The sequence below is a fragment of the Chelonoidis abingdonii genome, chromosome 14 (assembly GCF_003597395.2).
Source record: "Chelonoidis abingdonii isolate Lonesome George chromosome 14, CheloAbing_2.0, whole genome shotgun sequence".
NCBI lineage: Eukaryota > Metazoa > Chordata > Testudines > Testudinidae > Chelonoidis > Chelonoidis abingdonii.
Genome location: NC_133782.1, coordinates 978706 through 997419, shown reverse-complemented (window position 1 = coordinate 997419; position 18714 = coordinate 978706). Strand labels below are relative to the sequence as shown.

General features: G+C 52.4%; 3 protein-coding genes across 4 annotated transcripts in view; 1 reads left to right on the top strand and 2 right to left on the bottom strand.

Moving 5' to 3' along the window:
* The window catches only part of CTSA (cathepsin A), a 21953-nt gene extending 3473 nt beyond the window's left edge, over positions 1-18480 (top strand). Inside the window, exons 2-16 of one of the 2 annotated variants that reach the window (XM_032791015.2) lie at positions 681-2710; positions 11814-11977; positions 12499-12610; positions 12884-12934; positions 13403-13489; positions 13629-13784; positions 14227-14318; positions 15221-15305; positions 15647-15738; positions 16083-16161; positions 16446-16594; positions 16685-16760; positions 16989-17078; positions 17314-17415; positions 17824-18480. In XM_032791015.2, the coding sequence (XP_032646906.1) occupies positions 854-2710; positions 11814-11977; positions 12499-12610; positions 12884-12934; positions 13403-13489; positions 13629-13784; positions 14227-14318; positions 15221-15305; positions 15647-15738; positions 16083-16161; positions 16446-16594; positions 16685-16760; positions 16989-17078; positions 17314-17415; positions 17824-17907 (3276 nt within the window). In that variant the 5' untranslated portion in view covers positions 681-853 and the 3' untranslated portion in view covers positions 17908-18480. Of the gene's footprint in view, positions 1-680; positions 2711-11677; positions 11705-11813; positions 11978-12498; positions 12611-12883; positions 12935-13402; positions 13490-13628; positions 13785-14226; positions 14319-15220; positions 15306-15646; positions 15739-16082; positions 16162-16445; positions 16595-16684; positions 16761-16988; positions 17079-17313; positions 17416-17823 lie in introns of those variants that run through there. The other variant, XM_075072140.1, reaches the window with a different exon arrangement.
* On the bottom strand, positions 4241-6670 carry SPATA25 (spermatogenesis associated 25). The gene is made up of 2 exons (XM_032791019.2): positions 6549-6670; positions 4241-5135 (listed from the first exon to the last, which is right to left on the bottom strand). The coding sequence occupies exons 1-2, from the start codon at positions 6667-6669 to the stop codon at positions 4315-4317; spliced, it is 942 nt and encodes a 313-aa protein (XP_032646910.1). The 5' UTR covers position 6670; the 3' UTR covers positions 4241-4314.
* Positions 7510-11242, bottom strand: NEURL2 (neuralized E3 ubiquitin protein ligase 2). The gene is made up of 2 exons (XM_032791018.2): positions 10447-11242; positions 7510-7634 (listed from the first exon to the last, which is right to left on the bottom strand). Exons 1-2 carry the CDS (start codon positions 11225-11227, stop codon positions 7519-7521), a joined length of 897 nt encoding a protein of 298 aa, XP_032646909.1. The 5' UTR covers positions 11228-11242; the 3' UTR covers positions 7510-7518.
* Positions 18481-18714: the final 234 nt, after the last annotated feature.

Here is an 18714-nt window from a genome sequence, read left to right as displayed (position 1 = left end):
CCTCATATTATGCACTAGGGCGGGGCTGGAGCAGCGCATGCTGGGAGGGGGCTTCCCCCCATATTATGCACTAGGGCGGGGCTGGAGCAGCGCATGCTGGGAGGGGGCTTCCCCCCATATTATGCACTAGGGCGGGGCTGGAGCAGCGCATGCTGGGAGGGGGCTTCCCCCCATATTATGCACTAGGGCGGGGCTGGAGCAGCGCATGCTGGGAGGGGGCTTCCCCCCATATTATGCACTAGGGCGGGGCTGGAGCAGCGCATGCTGGGAGGGGGCTTCCCCCCATATTATGCACTAGGGCGGGGCTGGAGCAGTGCATGCTGGGAGGGGGCTTCCGCCCACATTATGCACTAGGGCGGGGCTGGAGCAGGGCATACTGGGAGGGGGGGCTGCCCACCCCCCTCCTCCTCCTCCACACATACTAGAGTAGGACTGGAGTAGTAGGTGCTGGGACCTTTCCTGTCCCTTGGCCCCACCTCACATAGTACAGTTCCCTGGACTGCAATTTGTCCTCATGCCAGAGAAGTGCTGCCTCCTGCAGGCTGCACACACTTCATTGGGCAAAGTTTGGGCATCACTCTGTTAATCTCTAGTCTCATGTCTGCCAGTGTTGGGAAGTGCTGCATTTCATTGTCCTGCCATCTATCTAACGACTCACCCTTCTTCCTCCTTCCCGATAGGCCCATCACCATACAGTGCAGTATGAATCTGGCTGAGGGAGTGTGGATGTTGTGATGGTAACCAGGACTCCGGCATTCCCAACGTAGCTGGATCATAGAGAATCGCCCAATCATAAAGAGAATCAGGCGGTGAATGCTGTAACAAAAGGGGGAATAGACACCTCATATTAACAATGGCCCTAGTTACTGTGAAGGAACTGCTGAGCTTTGATTGTGGTTCGCTGGTAGCTTATCAATTAGATAAAAACTCTCAGCTTGACTCTATCAGCTTCCAGACCGTCCTCATGAGAAACATATTTGTGCATTTTCCTGATGTTATATTCATCCACAGAACCCACAATCCCAGGGGCAAAGCTCTATATATGTTCATGGTGGACAGACCTTTCCTGAAGCTGCAGGGTGAGATGACTAAGGTAATTCATTTTGCTGTCCCAGCTAAAGAATCTGCAGAAAGCCTAGCTCACATGTATAGGACTTTCAAGGCCTTCAACCCTGAGTGGAAGAAAATTAAGACCTTTCTGGTAGATCCACACTTTCGATTGTTGCAGACTCTTTCTGAAGCATTTCCATCTGCAGAGGTGCAACTATCTGTTTTCCATGTATGTAAGCACCTGCAGCAGAAGATTCATCAGATGTCTTTGGAATGCATCTCAGAGAGACTGATCTTAAATGCCTTGAGGAACACTATGTGTGCAGCCACTGAAAGCAACCTGAGAATGATGCACACAATCCTGAGTGACTTTGTGAAACCAGACTTGCTTCCCCAGCTTCATACTCACTGGCTTCTCAATGACAAGATATGGGCTATGCATAGATGGAGGAATTGGATGGAATGCAATCAGTATTTTAAAGACTTGGAGATCATCACACGGGGTTTAAGCCAGGTCTTCTGCACTGGACTGTCTCTGGAGATCTGCATCACTTCTCTAGCGAAACACTACCAGAAGTGTGTTTCAAAGAGACCCCCTGATGCTATGTTGTTCTCTGTTAACCCTCTTAGCAGTACCATGTCTACTGAGACAGTTTTTCAGAGCCTGCCAGCTCAGGACTCATCACCAACCTCTCACAACCCCCAAATAGCTCTTCAGAATCAACCAGCTAAGAGTTCTCCACTAGTTTCTCCCAGTCTCACAACAGCTCATCAGAAATGGCCAGGTCAGAATTCCCCTCCAAATCCCCTGGTTCTTCTTCCGCATCCCCTGCCAGCTTCTCCAAGCCCCCTGCTTCTTCAGAATCAGCTGGCAGCCCCTCAGATCTTCCCTTTTCAGAACCAGCCAGCTCAATATTCTTCACCAGTTTCTCTCAGTCTCACAGCAGCTCATCAGAAATGGCCAGGTCAGAATTCCCTTCCAAATCCCCTAGTTCTTCAGAATCCCTTGCCTGCCCCTGAGAGTCCTCTGCTTCCTCAGAACCAGCTAGCAAACCCTCAGAGCCCCTTGAATCCTTTATCCCATGAAATTAAACTGGAGATCATCACTGAAGACCCAAAGGGTGATCAAGATGTGGAATGTAACCAAGAGACTGAAGACTGCATCAGGCAGTCACTGAGAGACATTTGCACAGAGCCTGCAGCCAGACTATGCTTGAACGAGTTTGCAGTGGCACAGAAATCTGTGCAGCTAATAGGCACTAATGAAGACATAGTCAATATACAGATCCTTGAAGATACCCACAGAGTGAACCAAAGGGGCCTGAAAAGCTGCACTTGCCACTTCAGTCAAGCTTTCCAGCTGCCCTGCAGGCACATCCTGGCTGTATTGAACTCTGATAAGAAGATCTTACAGCCGGAGATGCTGAGTGAGCAATGGCAGAAGGAACCTAATATCTCTCAGGCAGGGCAGAATGGCACCGATGGCCTCTTGGAGGTTTTGAAAAGCTCCTGGAATGAGTCCCTGGATAAATCCTTAGCAGTGTCCTTTCTTACAGCGGAGATTAGCCGGCTTCTTACCCAGTGCAGCAGTGAGGAGTTTGATCGGAGGTACAACACCCTCCGAGAATTGGCCGATAGCTGGATTGGACCTTATGTTCAGGTGAAGCTGTAGTTCATAACTGGGGAACTCCTGTGCCTCTGCTCTCGGCCTCTTTGAGGTGTGACTCTCCTGCTTTCTGGGCCTTTGGGAGAAGTGAGGTGTGAAATACTAGAAAAATGTCTGTTTAAATGTAATTACTCCAGTGGTATGTCTTCCACTTTATTCTCCTTAGAAACTGTATAAATGTGGGCCTTAAATCTGCATCATGATGGCTTCCCCTGTGGCTTCAGATCCTAAATGTCTATTGGGTGAACATTTCCTCTTGCTATGAGATCTAAGGAGGTGGAAGTAGGTAGGAATTCCGTCTGTGGCCCAACCAACAGGAAACCCAGCTGGGAATGGAATGGGGGAGGAGGGTGATAACCTGGGACTAACTTGTCTGACCCATAGTTCATGCATTCAGACCCTCATGGGATCCTTTTGCTATCTGTTGTTTCAGCTGGGTTCATGTGGTTTAGTCCCAGGATGTGTATCTGGTTTGGTTAGACTGGAAGGTGTGTGTATCTGAGCCAGCCTGTGGTTCCCTTCCCTTTCCTGTCATGGTGACATGGGGCTTCCCAGTAGTCTGGTAGAACAGGATTTGCTCATGTGAAGTCAGACCTTTATTTTGAAACCACGTCTTTTGTTTTTCTCTTCTCACTTCGTTGCCTCTAATTATTTAACTGAACCTGCTTGTTAAGGAGCCGCAAACCCCAGAGGGTAGCAACCCATGCTACCAGGGAGCTGCTAACTGCAGCCTCTGCTAGGAGCACTGGAGTGGTTTGGCTGGTTATGACAGCTCTTTTAATTCCACATAAACCTGCCCTCTATGTCAACAGGCTTGTGTCACTGACATGGGAGGAGGGAACAAATCAATGTTACCATAAATATGTAAAAAGCAACAAAGAGTCCTGTGGCATCTTTTAGACTAACAGACGTATTGCAGCATGAGCTTTCGTGGGTGAATACCCACTTCATCAGACGCACGAAGCTTATGCTCCAGTACATCTGTTAGTCTATAAGGTGCCACAGGACTCTTTGCTGCTTTTTACAGATCCAGACTAACACGGCTACCCCCTGATCCATAAATCTGAAATTTAGAGTTACTGTAAGACAAACAGCGAAGTGGAGAAATCAGATTTAAATGTACTGTAGCGGGGTAAGGGGAGCATGCTGAGGAGAGAGCAGTCTCAGTCGCAGCCAGTAAAAGCTGCTGCACGACATGGGGGTATATGGATGGGTTGGTGCACGGTCCCTCTCTGGCACCTTCAGGCAAGAAGACCCTGGGGGCAGGGAGATGTAGATATAATTTTCTGTACCAGTCAACAGGGAGTGGTGAGGGAATAGGACAGAAGGTGCTATTTAGGTCAGTAATTTGTTCCACCCTAGCTCAGCCTGGTTTATTCATGTCATGTCAAATTGTTTGTGGGGGTGTTTTGGCTCAATGGTTCATTTACAGTTTTGTTAACATCAGAATCAACACTCCATTCACAGGAACAGAATACTGTATGGTCAGAAATTTCCTTTTGAGCTAGAGTTCTGTAATATAAACACCTTTATGTAAATATAGCATCAGATATTTTCCTGAAAGCCTTTTGCTTTGAATTGTGAATTTCTCCTTAGCTTTACTTCTCAAAGTGTGCTATGGAAGGGGGCTGGAAGCTTCTGTCTACTGGTCTCTTCCTCTGTCTGTCTTTCTTCCAGAACTGTGCATCCCCTGTCCTTTTTGAAGTTATCTCCCCCTGTATACCTTGCTCTGGATTCTCTGTCATGAAGTTCTGTGCAGCTCTGATCAGATCTTCCTCTTTAATCCCTGGCACAGGCACTGTGGGGATGCCAGCTATCATCATGGCAAGAGTGAGGATGCAGATGTCTGGAGGAGGGTTCTGCACTGACTGTTGACCTCTGTTCTTACTGAGTTTTATGGGCATAAGAAAAGCATCTCTGGGAGGAAATCCACAGGTAGCCAGTGGGAAGTCTCCTCCTGGGCTGCCCAGCTCACCAATGTGCTGCCCATTCCTTTGCTGGGTTGGAGGATATCCTTTCACAGAGATACATGAATACATGCCAGAGGGGCCACATGGCTGCTTCTCTCTGACCCGTTCAGGTGCATAATCCCATATAGAGATCTCATCCTGTTTATGCTGGGGAAACTTTCTAGAATACCTTCCACAATAGTGTCCACTGTAAGGCTCCCACCTTATGTCCCTGTATCCTGATCTGCTACTGAGAGGGAATCTTGGACTCTGCTGGGCACTACTACAAGGCTGTTTTAGTGTCTTCTGCTGATACACAAGGGTTGCTTCTACATGTGAAGGAGCTGCAATTTCCTGTGTTTTCCTTCTGAGCACTCCTGGAACCAGAAGCCCAGCAAGAGGAGATGTCTCCCCAGACTGAGAAACACTTAGTAGATTGCTCTTTGCCACTTGGAGCTGTCTGCTGGCATCTGTGAGGGGGAAGGAAAAGATAAAATGTAGGAGCAGACTGAATATTAATAGCAGATTGTGCTTCTGCCAATCCTCAACAGGTGAGCTCCAGGGCTAAGGCAGGTCTCTGCATAAACTGCCTTTCAACCACTGAAACCAAGGGACCATGCTTTCAGAGGGGTCTTGCTATGCTCTCTGATTGAGCACATTAACTTCTGTGGTTTTCTCCAGCACTGGGCATTGCAAATCTGAGGCCTAGTTTTGAAAATTTTGTCCTGCATGTTCCTAGATAGGTGCCTGAAGAGCATGAAATCAGTTTGTGGCAGAATTGATTTACAATATACGTAGTTTGTGCTAGGGTTTCCGCTGCATTCATACCATATGGCTGTCCATTACATCCTCCTTTCCATGTGCAGCACTGGAAATAAGTCACCTCTGTTTTTGAGTAAACATCTTTCCTAAGAGAAATTACACCAGTGGAATGAGAACTAGGTTGTAATTTTCATTCCAGTTGCTGGGCTCAGGAGAACGCTCCTCCTGCATCCCACTCCACCCTGTGAGCTGGAAGCCGCATGGGTTAATGATAGGACATTGCACTGGCAGCTGCATTCCAATCCCAGCTCTTCTGTACTTTTTCTTAGTGAGCTAGGGCCTGATTTTCACAGAGAGGCTTGCTTTGTGTGTGCAAACACCTGCCCAGCCATTGATGGGATTGACAGACATAGTCTGCGAAGAACTGATCCTCACATGATGCTGGCTCTCTTTGTTTCCAGCTGCAAGAAAGGAGTCCAGGCTTGAGGCCTTTAGCCTTTCTTCTCAGCGCCCTCTCTGTAGTATGGTGAGAGTCAGTTAACATTTGACCATTGTTTTGAACATGGAGAGCCTGCTGTTAATTCTAAGGGGTATGAGGCAGGCTTTCCTGCGAAATTTAATAAGGAAGGTCCTGCAGACTTGGATGTTGCTGCCCTATTATGGGACAGAGTAATGCTGACCCAGCAAGAGACATTTCTACAGTCATCTGTAAAAATGGACCAGCTAAGCTACAGCTACGCTGTGGGTGGGGCAGGGTGCTGGAATCACCTCCCATCCAGATTGGGATGGCAGATTAGAGCTCAGTGATGGGGAGCTCCAGCACGGTTAATATGCAGGGCAGATAGGACTGTACTGTTCCTGGACCATGGAAAGGTCTTGTGAAGAGCAGGGATTGCTGAAATAATTATGATATAGTCATGTCCTGTTTACGTGCCACCTCAGGATGGCATTTTATTTGGGTCTCTGTATGAAGTGTGGATTGTGATGTAACGAGCCCTTAATCCTAAATCTCTTATTTGATGGGTAAATTTGCCATGCAGCAAACAGATATTTGAGTCACCTTCCAATCACGTTCTGGTTTCTGTACAAAATGCTTCCATATTGGAAGGAAAAACAGTTACCTTGGATGGAAGTTAAAAAACCTGAAGAAGCTTTTTCCTTCACAAAATAAGACATTGCCAGTGTAGGAATCAGGCTGGTGCCTCTTCTCCCCATGATGTACCAGCACTGACCTCTCCCCATTCTAGAACCAGCATCACAGGCCCTGACCTTACCTCACACTGGAACCAGCAAGCCACTGACCTTCCTCCCTGCTTATGCCACAATTCTAACTCTGTCCATCCCCACTGAGATCCCATGATCCTACAAAGCAGGGAACTATCCCTCTGCCTCATCTATTCCATTTCTAATAGTGCTGAGTCCCTCTGTGCCTGGAAGAAGCAGCCAGGGCTCCACATTTACCTGGATTGTCCCTTCAGAACCTTCTTGTGCAGGATGCTGATGGGAAATGAACATCCCCCAACCCCTTTGGTTAGGGCAAGTTTATCATCACTGAATTATGTAACTCTGAAGTAACTGACAGCAATTGACACAACCTTAGGGGGATATTCTGTGCTACCCTCTCCCCATTGCTATGTGGAGGAGTCTGAGACTAGGCCATGCCAGTCAGTACTCCCAACAATTTGCTTCTGTTTTGAAGCGCTTTATTATCTTCTCATTTCTATAACAACAATCTGGCACATGCACCAATCCCTCCGTGTCCCTTTGTGTGCAGGGAATCCCCCCCACTGCTGCTATTCCTTCCCTTCTGCTATGGACTGTCTGTGCTGTAAGACTCTGCCATTCCAGTGGTCTCTGTGCCATTTTATGGCACTGCAGACTTCCACGGCACAATGTATGTCAGGATGGGTGTAACTGCTGAGGTTACAGTCAGCTGCTGTGAAGTGGGAGGACCACCTCTGCTCCTGAGGCTCCTTGGGTGAAGATGGAAGAGCAGTTCTGGAAGCATGGACCCCTTACTGGAAGGCCATTCTTGGTCACTCACGGGCTGCACGTTTGAAGGGCCTGCCTGCTGAGAGAGATCTTGCCATCTCATTCATATTTGCAGAAGTTCTTCAAGAGTGGAGGCAGGTCCAGCCCATCGATGGCCAATCGGTGGACAATGTGCTTCTGGATGACCAGTCGACAGAGGGTCTGCAAGGAAGGGACTGAAAGAGGAAGGAAAGGAAGAAGCTGAGCTTTCTGCTCTGAGGCAACCTTAGGAGGCAGGTGGCTCTGTCACAGAAGAGCCACTGGTACAGTGGCTCCTGGAAGGCAGTTTGGTCTGGGACAGCAGCAGATTAATCTGCTTCAAGGACACCATTAATTCAGCCTCACAAAGATCTGCCTGCTGATTATGCTGGGGAAAGGCTCTCCTGCTTTCCTTGGGAGAGCTATACTGAGAAGCACAACATGACAGTGAAGGATGGAAGCACTTACTTTTCTATCCTCCCAGTAAAGGCTAGGATAGCAGTTTATGTGCCTGTGCTGGTGCATTTTCATGATGGATTTTGAAAAGGCCCTATTAATTCATCTAAACGCTGCGTGAACTTCTGATCCCCAGCACTCCTTTCTATCTCTTCCTGTCCCTGAGTTAGCAAACACAGCAGGATTGAATGTTGGATCCCTCTGAGGTCTGGCTGGGGTTTCCCAGAGAGACTTGTTTCACAACAGTGTTACGATTAACTGGTTAGAGCTGGTTTAGTCAGTGAGTTCTCTGTTCCCTCGCAACAGTGCTCCTGCTGGGCTTCAGGCTCTGATCCTGCCGCCCACATAGTCCCATCGGATTTCCTGTAAGGCTCTCAACACTCAACAGAAAAAATAAAATCTACAGTGTGCTTCTAGACATTTACTTCCTTAATTCTTTGAGTTATTTGGTGCTGGTAAAAGTCACCAGAGAATCCTGGAGAGTGAATTCGCTGTCCACAGTACAGCCCAGGCAGCAGCAGAGCCTGCTCATGCCATGTTATCCTGCTACAGTGCCCCACCCCTAACTACCTCTCTGGGAGCGATGGAGAGTTCAAAGGCTGGAATGATCTGGCCATTATGTCAGCCCTGCAGTTAAGAACCAGTAGGCTGTGATTAATCTGAACTCTTGCTCAATGTCTCTGTGTAAAATGGCTGCCTTAAGTGCTGGTGCCTTCTAGGAATTTGAGGTGCAGTCTGAGGCAGAGATATAAGTAGAGCAGTACTGAGCCCAAACATGTTACATGGTTCAGACAACGTGCCTGACCTTGGGAGTATATTCAGATAGTTTGTTTACCTCAACTTGGAGGCACTGGGCTCTTGGGTTGTTATGACCAGGGGACTAGGTAAGAAGTATCCCTGTTGCTATCTGCAGCAATATCTTCCTCTCCATGTCCACTTGCCCTGAATCTCCCTTGTGACCCACAACCATCAGGGCGGCAACTTGTTCTTTCTATGTTTACTCTGCAAACAGTCTCCTGGCCAATAAACAGTGGCAGTAAAACTTCTCTTTATATGCTAAGAAAGCTTTGCAGAAATAGAAATAACTTAAGCCTTAAGTGAGAGAAGAGCCAGAGTCTGCCTCCTGCATCAGTTCCAGCCATCTTATGAAGCCCTAGTGAACATCTTGAGGCAACCTGCCTGGTACTGCAACTGCCCCCACAGCTTCCAGCCTAGAGGGCTGATGGGGAAAAAAATATTGATTCACATTCTGAGCAGGACACAGGCCCTCCACAAAAGGCGTGGTCCAGTCCAGGAATAACATGAGAGGCTGCTTGCTACCAAAGTCACTCATTAGAGCATTGAGGTCCTGTTAGATCAAAGTAGGTTTAATGATTGATAATTGCACATGCAAATACATGAGTCAGGTTCAAAATATCATCCAAGGATTGAAAAGCCTGCACAGCAGAGCATGTCTTATTTCCCTGTGTTTGGACATTCACAGAACTAATTCAAAACAACTAGCAGAGAAACCACTGGATTTTAGCCTTGGTGCCAAAATAATCTGAACTTTAAGCCAGTGAAACAAGGGAAGGCTTCCCCTACATCGATAAGTCACTCTTCTGTCTGGTCCATATTGACAGTTGTTCTTTGGTTTTACTGTAGTGGTGTACATGTGGCCTCACATCTAGAATCCAGGTATCAGCCAATAAGCACTGGTCCATTACAACAAATATGGCATGTTAGTCAGCATAGCAATTCTTACATTACTAGCCATTAACATCTGGCAGGAGTTCTTCCACAGCCCCTTGTCTCAGTACATGGCCTCTCTAAGGTAGCCAATGAGGTGGCTAATTAGCGATGGTGGATTTTGTGACATGGCCACCTGTCCCATCAGGAGTTTGACTGAGACACCAAACCGATTTCACACCTCATCCACTGGACAGCTGTGCGATGGAAATGACTTTACCACTACTGAAGTGAGCTGGATGGTCACATACCCACTATCCTTGCCTATGAACATCTTCACCAGAGGCCGTAACACAGAAGTGCCTGGATGTTCTGCAGCACATAAATGGCAACAGACTGTTTCTGCTCCCTGCACCCAAACCTCAGCCCAGAGCTGCCTCTCCAAGCTGATCCCAACTTGGAAATGTCACAAAAATGAGAGTAGTCAGGAGCTCAGAAACTATAGGTGGGCAGGGCAGGGAGGCAGAAACCAGAGCCATGGAGATCAGGACACAGAGGTGAGAGCCTCAGGAGTGTAGAGAAAAGAGGCAGGGAGGCTGGAAAGTCTGAGAAATGAGTGTTGAGGAATCTGAGCTAAGTCTGGTTTTCAGGGCTGAAGCTGCATCCAGCAGGAAATGAGTGCTTTCTCCTGTCTAATCTGTCAGTCTTGTGCTCAGCACCAGGATATCTGAGTTTGTGCCCCTTGAGACTGTGACATTTAATCTTACCAGATTTAAGTAGTTTTTTGGAGCCCCACCCCACTCTGATCTTCCTGAGCTCTGATCCAGCCAAAGGGGGCCTGTCCAGGATGGCTCTACAGGGAGGGGAGGAAACACAGATACCTACAGCCATATTCCACTTGGATGACACGGACACTCTTGGTTGAAGCAAAGACATCGATCACTGCATAGAGTGGGCGGGAGGCAGGGAGGCTCCTGGCACTTGGTCCCATGTCTTCTCCATTGATGATAATGTGCATGTCTGCCATCCCATCAGACCGGATGGCATACAGCACCCCAATCCTGCTCCTCCGGGCTGTCGGGGGCAGCATATTTGTCTTGTACAAGTCATCCAGCATGTGGCTGTACTGGCTGGGCCTGCTCCGTCCCACCAGCTTGTCTCGGGGAATCCTGACTTGTTCTATGAGCAGGTAGGGTTCTGAGAGGAAGCCTTGGACCCGAGCCTCCGAGCCATCTGGAGTAACACGGTTGTGATGCCTGGTGATGGCAAAAACCCAGGTGTCCCCCATACTGACCAGGTCTGGGAGCGAATACTCTGGCACCACATCCAGGCTTCTTGGGTCATGTGCTGTTAGCCCCACCCGCAAGTGGCCACACCAGCCCAGCTCCTTCTCCTCAATCTCCACTAGGAAGATCTGTCCAGGCTCCAGGGGCTCCTGGCTGAAACATAGCCCGTTGGCAAAGCTCTCCACCCTGGTGGCCTGAGTGTGCGAGGGGTCAATGCGGATGTTGGTGCCATGGACGTGGTGGAATCGGGTGGGTGGGTGGCAGGCAGCAGCCATCTCTGTGGCATTCACAGAGAGCACAGGGTTGTGGCTATTTTTAAGCAGGCCAGTCAGGCTCAAGCACCTGGCTCTGTACAGCTGTTGTGGGGAGAGTGGTGACATTTGTACACTCCTAATAGGGAAAGCAGAGCCCCCCTGAAGCTCTCAGGGGTCCTAGTGCCACTAAGCTGCTGTTGAGAGCCTGAGCGAAGCTGGAGAAAATAAACCAGGCTCTGTCCCGTCAGGCTGAGCAAGGCGGAGCTCCCCTCACTCGTGGGCTGGGGGGGGCAGAGCTGCTGCAGCCAGCATGGGAATTAAACCCTTGGCTAAACCAGCCTGTTACTGCCACTCCCTGCAGGGCACCAGTGCCTGATTCCTCCGCCAGGCGGCGCTGCGCCCACAAGGCCTGGCGCGCCGGGCGGAAGCCGGACTTGAGGGCGGGGACTGGGAGCCGCTGGGCTCTAATTGGCTCTATTCGGAGTTGGCTCCGCCTCTCCGCGATCAGCTGCTCCCAGCTTCACGTGACCTCCTGGGTTCATATAAACGGGAATCACGTGCCACGTTCCCTAGTCAAGAGGAGCCTGCTGCTGCCGCCGGGAGGTGAGAGCGGGGGGCCGGGGGGAGAGGGGCCGGGGCCGGTGGGAGAGGGGCTGGGGCTGGGGCTCGGGCTCGGCTTCTCCCCGGCTCACTCTTGTCTCTCCTCCCGCAGATGGGGCCCGTCCTGCTCTGCGCGCTGCTGCTGGCCGCCTCCCGCGTCGGGGCGGCGCCCTCCGCCGACGAGGTGACCTACCTGCCGGGGCTGGCCAAGCAGCCCTCCTTCCGGCAGTACTCGGGCTACCTCCGCATCGACCCCCACAAGCGTCTGCACTACTGGTAGGGCGGGGCGAGGAGCCCCCGCTGCCCCGCGTGGGTTGGGGCTGGGCTCATGGGGTACCCTGGCCATAGCAGCGATACTCCACTGAGGGCGGTGATCCTAAAACACTGCGAGATTTAACTGTTCACTAATCAGGCTGCGTTTGCTATGTTGTTAACACGGGTGGCGCTACCTCCCCCCATTTCCTACTAGAGCCCAGAGCCCCCCACCCTGGCTGCTGGGGAGGGGGAACTGCCCCGAGTGCTGGGCCGTTGGGGGGTAAGAGCAGGAGGAAGCTTTGGGGTGGAGTGCGGGCAGGACCTGGTCTGTGATACCTGCTGCCAGTTGTAGTTGATAAAATGTTGTCAGTCATTTTGATGTGAGAATTAGTTCTATACACAAAATACTTCCATGTCCTACTGAGTCGATAGTGCTATAGTAAATGCAGCAGTTAATTCCCACATCCCTAACCCTTTGGGGTAATCTTGATCGCTAATTTGACTCCTGAACCGCTGAGGTCTGAGTATCACTGCCTCTCCAGGTTTACAGAGGCTCAGAGCAACCCTGAGAGCAGCCCTCTGGTGCTGTGGCTGAATGGGGGACCTGGCTGCAGCTCCATGTCTGGCTTATTGACAGAGCATGGCCCCTTCCTGGTAAGACACCACCATCCCTCTTCTTGGCCTGAGCCACCCTAAGTCTCCCACCCCCCATCCATGCCCTTGTCCTGGTTTGCTGGGAACAATGTCCCTCCAAGGTTTGGTGGTGACTGGGCTGTAACTGCAGGGAGGGGGAGCCTTACTGTCTCCTGAACCTAGGCACAGGGATGGTTCTGCTGCACCCTCAGGCTGGTCAGCCTGTCCCCCTTGGAGGAAGCATCTCCTGCACTGGTTCGTCTGTTACAGTAACAGTGGCTTTTCTTTTATCAGATCCAGCCCGATGGGACCACCCTGCAGTACAATGACTATTCCTGGAATAAGGTATGGACTTCACTTCCTGAAAGGGCCGGTCTTCCCTCTGCCATTGGAATGGCCTGTCCTGTGCACCTGGCAACAGCTGTGCTGGGGTGGAGGCCAAGGAGGGTGCTGGGCCTTAGTGCTGCCCCCCCCACCCTCCCCTGCATATAAGGCCTGCCTTCATTTTTCCCATAGAAATGGAGCCTCTGGCAGGCTTCTCCCTTATTTACTTCCATCTTGCCTCCTAGGCTTTGTCTAGACTAGGACGGAAAGTTATGGTGTTAGAGTTAACCAGCATATTCTAGCCAACATCAAAAACAAGTGAGACAGAGGTTTTAACCTGACCACATTAGCAGGTGCTACAGTTAGACGCTGCCTTGTCCTGATTCGAGATCGAGCTAGTACCATGATCTGGCACCTTCAGGGGGCCTCAGAGTGGAGAGTCTTGGCTGTTACCTGTTCTCCTTGAGTGATCTGTGGCTGTCTCTGCAGATTGCCAACATGCTGTACCTGGAGTCCCCAGCAGGTGTTGGCTTCTCCTACTCTGATGACAAAGACTATGCCACTAATGACACCCAGGTGAGTGAGATGCTGGGGCTCCTGGCAGTGACACCTGTCTCCCTCCCCCCCCTTACTGCCCATCTCCTACAGCAAGGAGCTGGTTCCAGAGCTGGGGTACCTGCAGCACAGCCTGCTTCAGCCTCCCCTCTGATTGTAGGTGGCCCGTGATAACTACTTGGCGCTGAAGGAGTTCTTCCACCTCTTTCCGGAGTACAGCAAGAACAAGTTCTTCCTGACTGGGGAGAGCTATGCTGGCATTTACATACCCACGCTGGCTGAGTGGGTGATGCAGGACTCCAGCATCAACTTGAAGGTAAGGGACATGCAGGCTCGGACCCCTTCCCTGGAGCATATGGTGAGGAGAGGGGGCAGCCATGTGACTCCTACTAGCCCCCCAGTTTCTTCCTGCTGCTGCACATTGTAACATGGGCCAGTCCTTGAGCTGATGGAGCAGGGGGGGATGGACACCAGGTAGCCTCAGTGGAGATGCCCCCCAGCAGAGGGAAGAGCGTGCCAAGGGGATAGCTCTCTGCATATGGCTTTGCATCATACTATATCCATACCAGGGAGTGTTAAACTGTGCTCTGGGCTATCCCTCTCCAGGGTGGGGTTTGTGAAAACCCCCTTCCCCAGGCCAGCTTGCCCCCCCTTCTCTCCCAAAGCAACTGCTTCCTGCTCAGCAGGTGCCTTGGTCCCTGCTCTGTCTGGTGTGGGGAATGTACAGCAAGTTGTGACTCCTGTGCTCTGTGTTCTAGGGACTTGCTGTGGGAAATGGCCTCTCCTCCTATGAGATCAATGACAATTCCCTGGTTTACTTTGCCTATTACCATGGCCTCCTGGGAACAGGGTAAGAATGTGCAGGTACTGGAGCTGTGGGCTGTTGAGTCGCTGCTAGAGGGCACTGGCCTCCAGCACTCAGGACTGTGGACTGGGACACAGGATCGGAGTGCAGATGGGGGCATCGGTGGCCGTTCTCTGCTCTGGCCCAGCCTCCCTGGCCAGGGTGCTGCCCTTGAAGCTTGCCTACCCCAGCACAGCTGGGGCACCAGCAGGCCAGTTCCTTGCTGTTGCTGGGGGGCTGAAGCCTTTCCAAGGAAAGGGATTCGCTATGATGAAAGGATTGGGAGGACTGGCCCGTGCCCCCCAGGCCTGTGCTTGCTGGCTGGGAATGGGAATTCCATTCTGTTCTGCTTGAGGGGCTCCTCCTGTCCTCTCTGCAGTGTCTGAGCACTGTCCGGGCACACATCTGTCACATGGGGCTGCTGCTTCCACTCCCCAGGGGGAGGGTTGTGTGCAGTGGAAGGGTTTTTGAGTTTGATTTCTGTCCTGGCACTGTTCTCTTATACTGGAGAAGGCTGGTTGGAGCAGCATGCCTGGCACTTGGTGCAGGAGGTTTGGGGTGGTCTCTTGTCCCACAGTCTAGAGCTGTTCCTGAGGCAGCTCTGTCACCTGCTCTTCCCTGATCGTGACAGCTCCATTGTGCCTGAGGAGTAGTTATCCTTCATGACTGTCAGCCCAGAGCCTTAGGTTTGTAGGTGTTCTGCATGCAGCCCAGTGAGTGCCTTGAAGATAAGGACTCTCCTTGCTGTCCTGTGGGAGTAGTGGATGGGGTGATGTGCCCATGGAGCCTGTGTAGCAGAGAAGTGCTGCAGTGCTTGGTAGGCATTGGAGTTTCGTACAGGCTGGTGGCTTCATGTCCTGGCCTATTGCATTGCTGTTTCCTGCACTCACAAGGGTCTCTTGCTCCAGGCTGTGGACAGATCTGCAGCGCTTCTGCTGCTCCCAGGGAAAATGCAACTTCCATAAAAACTCCAACCTGAACTGCACACTCAGGGTGAGTATTGGCCAGGCCCAGGGAGTGCTGGGGAAGTCCTGGAGTACCACATAGCCTGCGGTAGCAGTGCTGTCATTCCCTAGGGCAGAGCAGAGTCTGCCTGATCCCTGCACCCTGTGTTGGGTTCTGCACCAGCAGCAAGGTCCTTTCCCTGGCTGTTTGAATGGGTGTGGTGCCATGAGGGATTGGATCCAAAGGCAGGGTTTAAAGGGGCAGGTGGCTGAGCAGATGGGGCCCATGGCAGCTCCTTGAATCAGTCAGTGCCCTGCAGACCATGGTAGCACCTGAGCCATGAGTTGCTGTAACACCTGCTGGATTCCAACCCGCATGGCTTGTTCCAGATGCAAGAGATGATCCAGATCGTGGAGGAGTCAGGCCTGAACATCTACAATCTCTATGCCCCATGTGCTGGCGGTGTCCCTGGAAGCTACAGGTAGGAACAGCTGGCTCCAGCCCCTTTCCCAGGTGGCTGACTTGAGTCTGGAGAGATCAGCATTGCTCCAAAGTCCTGTGGCCCAGTAGCAGGTGGGAAGAGAGGTCCTTGCTGGCCATCTTGGCAGGGGCCCTGGAGAGTATCCCTCCAGGAAGGGGCTTTGGGTTGGGGTTTCCTGGCTGCTGTCTGGGGCTCTGTCCTTCCTCAGCAGGATGCCAAGGCCAATGGCGGAGTCTGATACTCTGCCCTAGGAAAGGGGAACGTGAGCAAGTGAGGATTAGGGGTGGAGGTGCTCATGGTGGGGCCCAGGCCTGGTTCTCAGGCTGCTCTTGCTCTGGCTGCAGGTATGATCAGGACCAGCTCATCAGCTATGACTTGGGCATCTCCTTCATCCAGCAGCCCCTGAAATACTCCTGGAGGCAGGTAAGTGTCAGGGCTCCCGCTCCCTGGAGTGTGGGGAACGGGCACCTGCCTGCCCTAACTCAGAGTGAGCCCGTGTCCTGCTGTGCTAAGCTGCTATGACTGCAGGAGCAGGCAGTGTCTCTAAAGCTCTGGGTTGGGCACTGGCTCTGGCCGGCCTGCAGTGCTGTCCATGGTCGGCCTGGGCAGAGGCGATTAACTCCCTGCTGCATTGTGCAGAGGGCTTGAGGGAATTGGGTCTCTCCCCCATGGCCGCAGCTTCTCTCCTCTTCTCATAACTCTCCCAGAATCTGCTCCGGATGCCAGCAGCCATGAAAGGGGTTCGTCTAGAACCCCCTTGCACCAACTCCACAGCCTCCACCACCTACCTGAACACCCCTGAAGTGAGGCAGGCGCTGCACATCTCTTCAGAGGCACCTGAGTGGCATATATGCAGGTGGGGAGGTTTCTGGCCTGGAGAGGACATAGCCTCCTGGCCAGGACTGGGTGAGTCTCTGCTGGCATAACTCTGCCTGTTCCTTCACAGTTCAGAGGTGAACCACAACTACAAGCGGCAGTACATGACTGTGAACGACCAGTACCTGAAGCTGCTTGGCACCATGGTGAGTTTGGGGGATCCCAGACCCTAGCCTGGCCCCTTTGGGAGAAGTGATCCATGAGGCAGGGCACCTCACAAGCCGCAGCTACCCTGTGTCTGTGAGGCGTTCAGCTCTGCAGTCAGCTGCTGAGCCCTCCCTGCCCTCGGTTGCCAGCTGCTCTGAGCAGATCCTGAGATGAGGTGCAGAGCTGCTGTCCCTCCAGCCCAGGTGACACCCTTGTGCTCTTGGCAGGAATACCGGATCCTGGTGTACAATGGTGACATTGACATGGCCTGCAACTTCCTGGGGGATGAGTGGTTCGTGGACTCTCTGGACCAGAAGGTAAGCAGGGGAGGGGGACTTGCTGGGCAGTGAGGTGCTGATGGGGCACACCAGCCTGGGACTGCTGCAGTGACAAGCATCAGGGTAAAGACATGGCCAAAGAGCCAGTACTGCTGGGAGGAGTGTCTAGGGACTGGCCTGCCCCACCCAGAGCTGTGATCAGGTGACACCTGGAGAGAGCAAGGGGCTGGGCAGGCACAGAGCCAGTTCTAAGGGTGTTGGGCTCTGGTTCCAGGTGCAAGTGGCCCGCAGGCCCTGGTTGTACAATGATGGGACTGAAGACCAGATCGGGGGCTTTGTGAAGGAATTCACCAATATCGCCTTCCTCACCATCAAGGTAACCAGCCCTGGGCAGGGCCCTGGGCTGCTGGCAATGTGTTCATAGCAGCACCTGGGTCCTGATCTGCCTTATGCATTTCCCCAACTGGCAGTGAGGGGGCAGGGCACCTTCATCCTCATGCTGGGGTGGGATTCAGTACCTCCTCTGCTTTGGCCTGAGGCCACACTGTCCCCTAGAGCTGGCCTGAGAGGGGAGGCCTGGAGCTGTGGCCTCTCAGCCTCTAGGACCTAGTGTCCTTCATCCCTGCAAGCGGGAGGGGCATGCTGGGCCAATTGCAGAGTTGGGATCTCTTGGGGGCGGGGGCAGGGGTTGAAAATTGCTGGCCCACCTAGTGAGGCTGCTTGGATGCTCCTTCCAGCCCTGCATGGCTGGCCTTGACCTGGTGCCTTCAACTGTCTTCTGCAGGGAGCTGGTCACATGGTGCCCACAGACCAACCGCAAGCCGCCTTCACCATGTTCAGACGCTTCATTCAACAGCAGCCTTACTGAGAACTTGGCAGAGGGGGGCCTGCACTGCTGCCTGGGGCAGCTTCTATCCCCTCCCAGTGCTGAGGCAAAGCCTCTGGCTGCTGGCACAGGCTAGGGGGTGTCCTTCTGCTCCCTCGCTCCTCCAGCTGGGGAAAACTGACCTGCCCTTCACCTCACAGGGGGCCCTTGTCTGTAGGCAGTGCACAGCAAGGGTAGGGGCTAGGGCTGAGAGGCTACTGTCTTTCCCAGCAGGGCTGGCTTCACTCTCCAGGGCTCCTGCTGTGGCTTTTACCTCCTAGGGCTCTGCTGCCCCCTGCCCTGGTCCCTGGAGCTGCCCTCTTGCCTTGGGGGTGGAACAACACCCACCTCCGGCATTGTTCTGCTCCCAGGCCTCACACCTCATCTTGTGCCTGCAGGAGGCCTTGCTGTAGCCTGCAGCCCCTGGTGCTGTGTCTCAGGTTTACCCTGGGAAAGTTCTCATGTCCTGATAAAGGTGGTGTGAAATGAAGACAGTCCCGGCCCTGCCCCCACTCACTCCCTGGGGCATGGGCTGCTCCCTGGGCCTTGCAATAAAATGTTACAGCTCAACCTGGATCCTTGTGCCTGTTCCACATTTTTCCCCCCCAAGCTCATGGCTCCAGGGCTGGGACCCTGGGAGATTAGAGGGCTCCCATAAGCTAAGGGTAGGAGTATGGGAAAGAATAGGAGCTTTCCAGGGACTGGAGACGACCTTCATTTCTTCCCCCCCTTACCCCTTGCTGTCTGGGCCTGACCTCTACCCCAGCCTGGCCCTGTGCTCCCCAGAGGTGCACCATGTGTCCCCAAGCT

Coding starts and splice junctions, on each gene's coding strand:
- NEURL2 (XM_032791018.2), bottom strand. CDS start 11,227: ATGTCACCACTCTCCCCACAACAGCTGTACAGAGCCAGGTGCTTGAGC. Junction 7,635..10,446: donor CATCCAAGTGGAATATGGCT/GTAGGTATCTGT, acceptor TTCCTCTTTCAG/TCCCTTCCTTGCAGACCCTC.
- SPATA25 (XM_032791019.2), bottom strand. CDS start 6,669: ATGGGGAGAGGTCAGTGCTGGTACATCATGGGGAGAAGAGGCACCAGC. Junction 5,136..6,548: donor TTTTTTAACTTCCATCCAAG/GTAACTGTTTTT, acceptor TCCCCCTCACAG/ATGCCAGCAGACAGCTCCAA.